Consider the following 12,642-nt stretch of genomic DNA (forward strand, 5'->3'; position numbering starts at 1 on the left):
ACAAGGCAGCGAAGAAGCGCTAAAATCATACAGGGAAAAAAACAAAATATGCAAAGATACGATCAAAACTGCCAAGGAGGAAGCAGAAAGACGGATCGCCAAAGAGAGCAAAAACAACCCGAAGCTATTTTTCAACTACATAAACAGCAAAAGGATTTGCAGGGAGAGCGCTGGCCCTTTAAAAAACAATGCAGGAGAAATCATTGATGATGACGAAGGGAAAGCAAATCTACTAAACAGCTTCTTCTCAAGTGTGTTCACCAAAGAAAAGGAAATGCCACACGAGATGCAGGGGAATAAAACGAACCCCTCACAAAATATCTCATACCTAACGCAGGAGGAGGTGCGGAAGCGTCTAAAGAAAACTAAAATTGATAAATCGCCGGGCCCAGATGGATTACACCCAAGGATACTAAAGGAACTAAGTGACGAGATAGCTAGGCCGCTATACCTAATATTTCTAGACACTATCAAGACCGGAGTAGTACCATTGGACTTGCGCATTGCCAACGTGGTTCCAATTTACAAAAAATGGAGCAAAAGTGAGCCGGGTAACTACAGGCCAGTAAGTCTCACTTCAGTAACGGGAAAAATTTTCGAGGGGATTCTGAGAGACGCCATCGATGAGTACCTCAAGGAAATTAAGGGAATAACTCCTCACCAGCATGGATTCATGAAGGGTCGCTCATGTCAGACAAATCTGATCAGTTTCTACGATGAAGTAAGCTCTAAGCTGGACCAGGGAGAATCTATTGATCTTGTATATCTGGACTTCTCTAAAGCCTTTGACACCGTGCCACATAATAGGCTAATATACAAAATGAGGCAGCTCGGACTGGGCGAAAACGTGTGTAAGTGGGTAAAAAATTGGCTCAATGATAGAAAGCAGAGGGTGGTAATAAATGGTTTGTACTCTGATTGGACCACAGTCGCTAGCGGGGTGCCACAGGGTTCAGTATTAGGCCCCACTCTGTTCAACATATTTATCAATGACCTGATAGAGGGGCTGCACAGCAAAATATCAATATTTGCAGATGACACAAAATTATACAATATAATTAATGCAACGGAGGACAATGTGCGGCTACAAACGGACCGAGATAAGCCGGGGGCTTGGGGAGAAAAATGGCAAATGAAGTTCAATGTTGAAAAATGTAAGACTATGCACATGGGCAGGAGAAATGGATGTCACAAATATTCACTTACTGGGATACCACTAGGGAAAAGTGATATGGAAAAGGATCTGGGGGTATTAGTGGATAATAAACTAAACTGGAGTAACCAATGCCAGTCAGCTGCTGCAAAGGCAAATAAAGTCTTGGGGTGCATTAAAAGAGGTATAGGGGCGAAGGACGAGAACATTATCCTTCCATTATATAAGGCACTTGTCAGACCTCACATGGAATACTGCGTACAATTCTGGACACCGGTGCTCAGGAAAGATGTCACAGTGCGTGAGGGGGTTCAAAGAAGGGCAACTAAACTAATACATGGAATGACGGGACTGGAATACCCAGAGTACTCTCAGAATCCCCTCGAAAATGTTTCCCGTTACTGAAGTGAGACTTACTGGCCTGTAGTTACCAGGCTCGTTTTTGCTCCACTTTTTGTAAATTGGAACCACATTGGCAATGCGCCAATTCAATGGTACTACACCGGTTTTGATAGTGTCTAGAAATATTAGATATAGCGGCCTGGCCTAGCTATCTCGTCACTTAGTTCCCTTAGTATCCTTGGGTGTATTCCATAACTGAAGGCGACATGCTCACAGATGGTGATGAGAGGTGGAGGAGGAGGAGGGGTGGGGGTGGGGGGGAGGAGGTGGCATAATAAGCCGGAGAAACCATGACTGAGGTAGGATCTGCAATCCTCGGTGTGAATAGCATGTGAGCGGACCCAGTGTCAGACTCGGTTCCAGCCTCCACCAGGTTAACCCAATGCGCCATCAGGGAGATGTAGTGTCCCTGCCCACCAGCACTTGTCCACGTGTCGGTGGTTAAGTGAACCTTCCCAATAACCGCGTTGGTGAGGGCACGGTTTATTTCTGTGACACGTGCTGGTGTAGGGTGTGGACAGTGCAGCGGGAAAAATAGTGGCGACTGGGGACCGAGTAGCAAGGGACTGCCACCACTATCAGGGTGTGGAAAGCCTGTTTCTACCATCCTATATGGCAGCATCTGCAGGCTGAGTAGTTTTGAAATATGTACGTTTAGCGATTGTGCATGCGGGTGGGTGGCAGCATATCTCTGCTTGCGTTCCAATGCTTGGGTTATCGACAGCTGAACACTGCAGTGGGACACATTGGTGGAGGCAGTGGAGGACCGTGCATGTGAAGGGTGCAGGGTGGGTGACGCTCGTGCCTGCATCCTGGGAGGGGGATTGCATCTCAGTGCCAGCATGTGACACAGGGGAAGAGGCAGTGGTGTGACCCGCAGGCAGTGAATGACATTCGTTCCACCTCGTCAGGTGCTTAACTATCATATGCCTGCGCGTGCTGGTGGTGGTCAGGCAGGTAGTGGTGGCTCCCGTGCAGCACAGGTTGCACACCACTGTTTGTCGGTCATCCGCGCTCTCATTAAAAAACCTCCAGACTTTCAAACACCTAGCCTCTGCACTGGAGCTTGCTGTGAGGAGGTGCTGTGGGGAACAGTTGGGGGATTACTTGCTCTGGCCCTGATTCTCCCTTTGGCCACCCCACTGCCTCTTCCAACCTGTTCTGGTGCTGCACTTGCCTCCCCCTCTGAAACGCTCTCCTCAGCAGGATTACCAACCCAGGTCGGGTCAGTCACCTCATCATCCACCAGATCTTCCTCGGAATCCCCAGTCCACTCCTCCCTACTTAATGCCCTAACAACAACCTCACTGACAGACAACTGTGTCTCATCATCATCATCAACAAATACCTCTTGAGACATTACTTGGAAGTCCCCACCCTTATCACCCGAGACTATGAAAGGTCCAAATTTTGAGGATCGGTCATGACAAACCCCTCAGGTGGCTCATAAACCCTTGTTTGGGACTCAGGTAAGGGACCTGAGAACAGTTCCTGTGAGTATGCCTGTTCTGAATCTCCTTTTCCTGGAGTGAGCAGGCTGGGAGGAAGGAGGATCAGCGTGAGGATTCAGAGGTTCAGGCCCTTGGCTAGTGTGAGTGGACTGCATAGAAGACTGGGTGGTGGAAAAATTACTGGACGTGTTATCCGCTATCTGCGACATCACCTGATTGCACTGTTGTGGTTTTAAGAATGGTGTACTACGCGGACCGGCAAACTGTGAGATGAAGCAAAGGAGCATAGATATGTGGTGTTCTATTTCTTCCTCAGCAGCAGGCACTGTTTCACCCCACCCAGGACCTTGGCCTCTGCCCACACCCTCATTTGGATGCCCATGTCCACGTCCTCGTCCTTGACCCTTACCCCTAGTCTTGATCATGTTGTATAATGCAATGCGTCAAAATGCTACGCAAACTGCAAGGTGTTTTGCGTACACTATTGTCAAAAAAAGATTGTGAGAAAGGCGTACAGTCTGCTTATATAGTGTGGATCGACAGGACACACACTGGGTTCTTTTGTGTACACTATAGCAAAAAAAAGACCAAAAGTGGAAACACAAGTGGAGTTGTAGTCCCAAAAAGGACTGTTGGGTTCTTGGGACTGTTGGGATCCTTGCCTAAACGCTCCTTCTACCTTGCACTATCACTCTCCCTCATTTACAGCAGCTCTGTCCCTCAGCTAATCCAGCGTCTGTGTGAGGCGAGCATCAGGTGACCTGAGTTTTCATGATCCCAGGTCACCTGTTGCGGCCAGCCAATAACTGCTATAGACATGCACAGGGTTGGAACATCACAGCAGGAGGTGCCAAAGCTGTCCCTGAACGTTCATTGGCTTAAAAAGCCGCTAAATATGTGGGGAGGAGAGGGTGAAATTTTCTCGAGCACCGAGTCACTTTTCTCAAGTCATGAGTACTCTCGAATATTCTGATGCTTGAACTATCATCAAGCTCGGACAAGCATGCTCACTCATCTCTAGTGCTCACACATGCACATTGGCTCTCCTTTTTCCTGGGGTACTCAGGGTGCTCTTTTCTCGTGATCCTTGGAGGTCTCAGTAGTTGGACCCCCAGCAATCAAACATTTATCACCTAACCTGTAAATACTTGTTTCTTGAGGAATAATGCCTTTAAGGTGCACACCTAGTGTTGAGAGTGAAATACACACTTAAATAGATGCTTTGAACAAGTATCAGGTCCAGCCTCTCCCTATGAAGACGGTGTCAATGACCAGGGTGTAGTTTAGGGTGACTTTCTCTCCACCAGGGGAACATCTGCAACCGCCAGCTGCTCGTGTGCCAGTATGTTGGTAAGTGTCCATAAACTGTGCCAGGGACATTATGGGAGGCTGAGGGCTGCGGGGATGTTCTCTGTGTAAGAATAGTCCTCAGACATCCTTCCAGTGTAAGTTTGAACAGTTTATTAACAACTTTAACTTTCTGGCTGCAAAACAGTTTCTTAGTCTGTGCAATGATTATATGTCCACAAAAGTAACAGCAAGGTTGTTTCCAGCTACCGTTTGTTGAATAGAAAAAAAATAGTTTTCCTGCTGAATCAGTGGAACCAAAGTGTCAAGTCCTTCAGCGCAGCATAACTGACAGATTCAAGACCGCTACTGGCCACCACAGGCTAATGTCCAGAGCACCCCCTGGGTCTCTGACTGCTCCCAAAGAAAATGCAGTTGGGGTGTTATCTTCCTCTATGCCCATAGGGTGCTTTGGTGCCAGTCACCTCTTGGGTCCAGACTATGATCTGTAGTGGAGCTGCTGCAGCTGCTTCCTTCTCACACTGAAGTCCTGACCTCTACCAGATGAGAGGAAGGGCAGTCCACCCAGAGCCCCATACTGTATGCTTTAGTAATCAAAGCCCTATGATCTATATTAAAGGCACAATTACCCAAATGTCACACCATGCTGACTTAACCAATAACATCTTGGCTACATCTCTTTACACCTACATAATGTATCCTTTGCCAGTAACCAATGCAATGCTATGTGATGTCACGCTATGTTATACCATGTGGGTATATGTGTTGTTTAACCCCTTAAGTTGATGATACAACAGTGCGTTCTGGATGCATTTATATAACATAATATGGATAAGTGTCCCAGCCTGACCATGGGTTCCTGAGCCAAATTCAGAGCACATTAGAATCTATGATGCATGGGGTTCAGGTCAGGAGACACTCATTCATATTACAGGTGCATAAATGCGGGGTGGATTACACTTGTGTGTCACCATCCAAAGGGTACATCCACACCATGAAATCTACTTTGAACAAATTCAGTGTGGATTTCAATGGAAAGATGCAGCAGAAATCCACAAGGCTTATGATATATGGGATATGTACAGCCTAAAGTTGCATAGTAGCAGCTTAAAACACATTTGTAGGTGAATGGAGTGATTAGCCAAAATCCCAAAATGTTAGTCAGCACGTCACCAGTAAAACCAGCCTCTTCTACTCTCACCGCCACCCCTTTCCTGTCAATGTCAGCGCTCATACCACTGGAATCTCGCGCAGGCGCTCTGCGCCTCTCCTGGCTCATCTCTCATGACCCCTCAACTTCACTGACACATATGCGCCGGGAGAGGTGCAAGATGCGTGCGTGAGATTTCAGCGCTAAGAGCATTGACATAACAGGGGTGTCGGTGAGAGCTGAATTGGATGGGTTTTATAAGTGATGTTGTTACGGCACTCTGACCCGCAAGGGACAAAAGGTTTCAATAACGACTTATGGAACACCCTGTCAACCCTCCATGTAGCTGGCAAACCCAGTTCGTAGGCAAGCGGGTTCACCACATGTGTGATGACAAACGGACCCACGTAATGTGGCGCCAGCTTCAAAGATGGGACCCTTAATTTGAGATTTTTAGAAGACAAGTATACCTTTTGTCCCACCCTGTAAGGTTCAGATACGGACAGACACTTCCCACTACGCAACTGCATGCGAGTCCCCGCTGCTTCCAAGTTTTTCTGTACCTCTTTCCATACTCCCCGAAGCGTATCTGTGGCGACATCAGCTGCAGGACAGACCGAGGGAGTAGGGATTGCTGTAAGGAAGCGAGGATGCTGACCGTATACACAAAAAAATGGAGATACCCCAGTGGAAGAACAAGGGCGGTTGTTTAGTGCAAACTCTGCCAATGGCAGGAACTCTGCCTACTGATGAGCCTTTTCGCTAGCAAACAACCGTAAATATTGCACTAAATCTTGGTTCTTCCGCTCAGTCTGACTATTAGTTTGCGGGTGGAATGCTGAAGAGAAGGAAAGCAACGTTCCCAGGTTTCTGCAGAAGGCACACCAAAACTGCGACACAAACTGAACCCCGCGATCAGATACAATATTTTGGGGAACCCCATGTAGGCGAATTATTTCTTTTACAAAAATCTTGGCAAATTCTTTTGCCGAAGGTAGCTTCTTTAACGCCACAAAATGTGCCATCTTTGAGAACCGGTCGACCACCACTAAGATAGTGGTGCACTTCAGGGATTCTGGTAGATCAGTGATGAAATCTACCGATAAGTGCTACCATGGACTGGAAGGAAACGGTAGCGGTCTCAGAGGACCCTCAGGATGACGCCGCTGACTCTTATTGCGAGCACAGACCGAGCATCCCCTCACAAAGTTGCGGATCTCCTGAGACATGCCTGGCCACCAGAAGTGTCTGGAACAAAGATCCAGGGTCCCCTGAAACCCTGGATGCCCTGCGAGAACCGACGAGTGAGATTCATCCATGACTCTAGGACGTAGGGTCTCTGGCACAAACCATCTGCCCTCCGGCACCCCCGAAGGAGCGTCCTGCTGAGCATCCTGTAGTTGAGGGATGAAGTTAGACTCTACAGCTGCCACCACCACGCCAGGGGCTAAGATATTCTCGGGGGTCATAGTCTCACTATCCGGCACCCCGAAACTCCGTGACAGGGCATCCGCCTTCACGTTCTTCTCTCCTGGGATATATGTCACGACGAAATTAAACCTGGCGAAGAACAACGCCCACCTGGCTTGACGAGCTGTGAGTCTTTTAGCATTGGCGAGATATACCAGATTCTTGTGATCAGTATACATGGTAATTGGGTGTCTAGCACCCTCAAGATGGTGTCGCCACTCTTCCAGAGCCCATTTGATAGCCAATAATTCATGGTTACCCACGTCGTAGTTGCGTTCTGCTAAATTAAACTTCCGTGAAAAGAACGCACATGGGCTATACCCAGATCTCCCACTGACTTCCTGCGACAATACTGCTCCTGTCCCCACTTCAGACGCATCTACCTCAATAAAAAAGGGTAGTCGTGCGTCCGGCTGTATTAGCACCGGGGCAGTCATAAATGCCCTTTTTAGATGACTAAAGGCCTCAAGGGCTGCAGGTGACCATTTTACCAAGTCGGCCCCCTTCTTAGTCAGGTCGGTCAGGGGTTGAGCAATAACCGAGTAATTCTTAATGAATTTGCGGTAAAAATGTGCAAAACCTAAGAACCGCTGGAGAGCCTTGAGGTTGTCTGGTCTGACCCATTGGGAGATTGCTGCTACTTTATCAGACTCCATCTGAATCTCCGTGGGTGAAATTATGTAGCCAAGGAAAGATACTTGTTTAGAACCAAATGTGCATTTCTCTAACTTGACAAAAAGTTGATACTTGCGCAAATGGGTCAGGACCAACCTCAAGTGCCGCACATGTGAATCCCAGTTAGGCGAGTACACCAGAATGTCATCAAGATAGATGACCAGAAATACCCCCAGGAAGTCGTGAAAGACCGCATTCATAAAACCCTGAGACACAGCGGGGGCATTACAAAGTCCGAAAGGCATGACCAGACATTCAAAATGTCCTAACGGGGTGTTGAACGCCGTCTTCCATTCATCTCCCTCTCTAATGTGAATTAAATTGTAAGCCCCCCACAAGTCCAGTTTGGAGAACCAATGGGCCCTTACCACCTGATTCAACAAGTCAGGAATTAGGGGCAAGGAGCACTGGTTCTTCACTGTGATTTTATTCAAGGTCTGATAATCCACACAAAGCCTTAGTGTCCCGTCCTTCTTCTCTACAAAGAAGAGACCTGCCCCGGCAGAGACCCTGGACGGCCGGATATGTCGGTTGGCCAGAGCCTCCGGGATATAGGACTTCAGGACCTCATGCTCACGGCCTGACAAATTGAAAATGGCTCCCTTAGGGATGGGACTGTCGGGAATCAGATCAATACCACAGTCCCACTCCCTATGAGGAGGCAGGGCCTCAGACAGTTTTTTGGAGAATACATCCTGGAAGTCTGAAAAAATACCCTGGAATGAGCACAGTATCTGCGGAGCACATGGCTATAGTAGACAGGTGATTATGACAGGATAATCCCCAATGAGTCAATTCCCGGGTGGACCAATCAAATTGGGGATTGTGCAGTGCCAACCAGGGCGTGTACCAAGCACCACATCAACTGACATTTTTTCCATAACCAGGAAAGACAGTTCTTCCGAGTGGAGAATCCCCACCATGAACTGTAATCCTGGGGTCCTCCATCGTACCAGGCCTGTAGAGAGAGGGGTAGCATCAATACTGGTAAAATGAATTGGCGTCTTCAGCGCCACAAAATCAGCCATCAGGGATCGGACAAAACACAGGCTTATCAAGTTAGCGGCTGCTCCGGAATCAATAAACCCCTGGAATCTGACCTGACACGGTACCAAAAGCTTAGGAAGTACCTGAAGTCCTAGGCGATCCTCCCTACAATCACCTAGGACTCGGAGTTTTCCGCCGGTCCCGGCTGCGAGCGTTGAGACCTCAGGGGGCAGGTTATCACCCGATGTCCAGCTTTCTGGCAGTAGAGGCAGAGACGATGCAACAAACGGATCCGGCGTCGCTCTTTGGGGTCTAGCGGCTCCACCTCCATCGGCTCGGGAACGGAGACGGGTAAGGAAGAAGAGGGACCAGGGCAAACGACCTCCCTGACTCTACGGGCCTGCCTGTCTTGCTTCCTAGACCTGAGCCTCCTATCTGCCTTCACCGCTAGCTCCATAGCCTCCCTTAAAGACCCGGGAACGGGATGGGAAATCAACAGGTCTTTAACTGCGTCCGAGAGGCCCTGCAGGAAAACATCTTTCAGAGCGCTATCGTTCCATGCCATATCCCCCGCGTAGTGCCTGAAGTTGGAGCAATAATCCTCCACACAGAACGACCCCTGATGCAGCGCCAACAGCCGTGAAACCGCCAACCCCGCTCGGTCCGGTTCGTCAAAGATACCCCCGAGTTCCTGGAAAAAGGAGTCCACGGACTGCAGGCAGGAGGAACCCTCGGGGATGGAAAAAGCCCCGCAGCAGGGACATTATAAGCCCGACCCTCTGGGCCTCCGACCCGGAAGAACGGGGGCGCATCCGAAAAAACAAGCGACACGCCTGTTGAAAAACAAAAAATTTGTTCCTCTCCCCAGAGAACACCTCGGGAAGAGGGCACTAAGGTTCTGGGCTGGTTGAGGCGTCCGGACCCTGCGACGACCCCCGCTGCTCCTGGGCTGCCATACGGGCAGATAAACCTGGACCACCGGCACCAGGGCTTGCAGCTGGTTCGCAAGGGTGCTGATCGCCTCCATGAAAACGGTTTAAAGGGCCAGTTATTATGTTACGGCACTCTGACCCCCCCGAGCGCCAGGTGGGGTGCCCTGAACTTCCCACACCCCACTGTCCCTGCCTACTTGCCTCGGCCCTGGCTAACCCCAGGCGTACAACTGGACGGCGGTCCCTGCACTGGCTAGGCACCTGGCAACTGACAAGATGTGACTAACTGATGGGGGGACAGAGTGCCGACAGAGAAGGCAGATGGAGTACCAACAGGAAAAAAGACTGCGCAAGCAAAGCTAGGAAGGACGCTGACAGGCAACTAGTTAATGGCTGAGACAGGCTGCAGACAGACTAGCGGCTGACAGAACCAATAACTGGCAGTGAGCTCAGGTCACTGCCAGCCTTGTATCTGCAAGACTCCGCCCAGGGGCGGAGAGTGGGAGGAGCCGACTCTCCCACTGCTGCATAAGAAAGGTGGAGGAGTGCGGGCGGCACCCTACGGGCGGACACGCCCACGCCGCCGCACACTGGCTGCCCCACGCTGCCGGGAGAGCCCTGACTCCAGAGCTCCAGGACGCCGGTGCCGACACCGGAGCGGCGCGCCGACCGGGGGACCCTGCGCCGCCCTGCATGGTAACAGATGTGCTCACTGACAGCTGCAAGGGCTTCACCTCTTTGACTCAATGTGGCACATTTGCGTATCAGACAGACTGCACCAAAAGTAACATTTTGGGGCTTTGCATAATTTCTGCATTCACCTTAAAACATATACTTTATTCTGTTGCTATGCTGCTTTAGGCTATTGTGCCATCTTATTTACCTATATTCTGGTGATTGGTTCCCTTTGATGGTTACACACAGAATAATGGCACAGAGCTTAGCGGTCACACAGAGTATTAAGGCACAAAGCTTTATGCTTATCAGTGGCAACAAAACAGTCTCTAAGTACAGTCCTCTATGTAATTCCAACATAAGGCTACCAATCATAATGGAAACAGTCTCTTGCCATTGGCCACAGTTTCACTCACAGTAGATGTTTGCAAAGCAGCTATATGCAGTCCATGGTACTATTGGCAGTGTGTGTTTACATAGCTTGACAGGCCGACTGGGTCACAGTCTCAGGTCGCTTGCCGAGTCTAGTACAAGTAGTTTGTGCCTGCTGATAATACAGACTGTAGCCAGAAATTGTCGGTAAGCACTTGCAGTGTCCAGGCTCACCTTTACTCATGGAACACTTACTACAACGGTTCAAAGCAAGGTCCAAAGTGTAGAGAATGGTCAGTAACCACCCCATCGGATCACAGGATCACTACTACTCATAGTAGACACAACTCTACCCATGGATTCTCCTCTCCACTAACTAGCTCAGGACAGGTAAGTACTGTCTCTACAGAACTCTGACTGTCTCACTAACTCATGAACGGAACATGAAGTGCTCTGAGATGACCCCTTATAAAAATTGGCCCCACCAAGCATGCATTAATGGAGATGCAACATACAGTGTCCTCACATGTGACCTCTGATCCAGGAAACATTTACGCTCACTGCTAACAGTATAACATAGCTTGAAGGTGGAGTGCCTGCAATAAAGTTCATGTTAAACAGCACAAAAGTCAAAATGATACTGAAGAGCATGGCACAGATCAGCAGTTAGATCCACTGGCATATCACAGTCCAAGGGGGTAAATGAGTGCTCTGACAGGCCTATTTGGAGCACCCCTTTACACACACACTTCTACCTGCCTTACTGGAAGAATTATAAGGTGGATGGACAGTGTTTTTCCTTAGGAGGTAAGGCAGAATGACTAACCAGCCAGTTTACCTGAAATATTGCAAAACAGTTATTGAAAAGTTTCTTAAGAGCCTGCTTAATATCTGTGTTGCTCAGACTGTATATCATAGGGTTAAGAAGCGGAGTTACAACAGTGTAGAACAGTGATAGTAATGTCTTTGCATTTTGCTGCCGTGGAAATATATATGTGGTAATAAGTGACCCATAATATAGAGACACCACAGATAAATGGGCACTACAGGTGGAGAAGGTCTTCTTTCGCCCGGTCACAGATGGAATCTTCAGTATGGTGAAGATAATGTAGGCATAAGAAACTATAATAACAATAACTGGGCAGATAGCTAGAAAAAGAACTAGAAAGAAAGTTTCTAACTTCATTATAAAAGTGTCTGAACAGGAAAGCTCCAGTAAAGGCTCCAAATCACAGAAGAAATGGTCAATGACATTCGGCCCACAAAAATCAAAATGGCTCACTGTAAGAAAAATCATCAACACTGTAGCAAAAATCACCAACCAGCACAATAGTATGGCTTTTATACAAAATGTGAGGTCCATGACTGAGGTGTAATGTAGAGGGTTACAGATGGCCTGATACCGGTCATAGGACATCACCGTCAGGAGAAGACATTCCAATGCCTCAGAGCAGGAAAAGAAATGATATTGAGTCAAACAGCCAATAAAGGACACTGAACTTCCTTCATACAACACAACTTGAAGCATGTTGGGTACGATGGTCGTGGAGAGTAGAATATCAGAGAAGGAGAGCTGTGTGAGGAAGAAGTACATGGGAGAGTGGAGTGATCTGCTGTAAGACACCACAAGAATGATGAGGAGGTTTCCACATAACGTCACACAGTAAATGATCAGCAACAGGAGAAAAAAACAAAAATTAAAACTTTTTAAATTTTGAAATCCCAACAGCAAAATCTCCGTCACTTTAGAAACATTGTGATGTTGCATATCCAAGAAGAATTGTCAAAATTGCTGTAAACTGCAAGAAAGAAATTAGAGTTATATCTAATAGGAGGTGGAGTGTTCAGATGTTACCCTCCCTTAGTAATGTGTGATTGTTCTCAGTGAGAGAAACCAAGTAATCTTGCAGATGTGACACCTTTTAATGGCAAACAAAAACACATGATGTTACAGCGAGCTTTCAGGGATATCTCGCCCCTTCGTCAGGCTGTTGAATGAAACTAGTTTGGATGGCACACACTTATGACATACAGATGCAGAGGGAGGAGAACAAATTGCTATTGATC

General features: G+C 48.2%; 1 protein-coding gene across 1 annotated transcript; it reads right to left on the minus strand.

Moving 5' to 3' along the window:
- Positions 1-11,347: 11,347 nt before the first annotated feature.
- On the minus strand, positions 11,348-12,343 carry LOC136610458 (olfactory receptor 1468-like). The gene has a single exon (XM_066589685.1). The coding sequence runs from the start codon at positions 12,341-12,343 to the stop codon at positions 11,348-11,350; it is 996 nt and encodes a 331-aa protein (XP_066445782.1).
- Positions 12,344-12,642: the final 299 nt, after the last annotated feature.

The sequence above is a fragment of the Eleutherodactylus coqui genome, chromosome 2, assembly GCF_035609145.1.
Source record: "Eleutherodactylus coqui strain aEleCoq1 chromosome 2, aEleCoq1.hap1, whole genome shotgun sequence".
Lineage (NCBI taxonomy): Eukaryota > Metazoa > Chordata > Amphibia > Anura > Eleutherodactylidae > Eleutherodactylus > Eleutherodactylus coqui.

Coding starts and splice junctions, on each gene's coding strand:
- LOC136610458 (XM_066589685.1), bottom strand. CDS start 12,343: ATGCAACATCACAATGTTTCTAAAGTGACGGAGATTTTGCTGTTGGGA.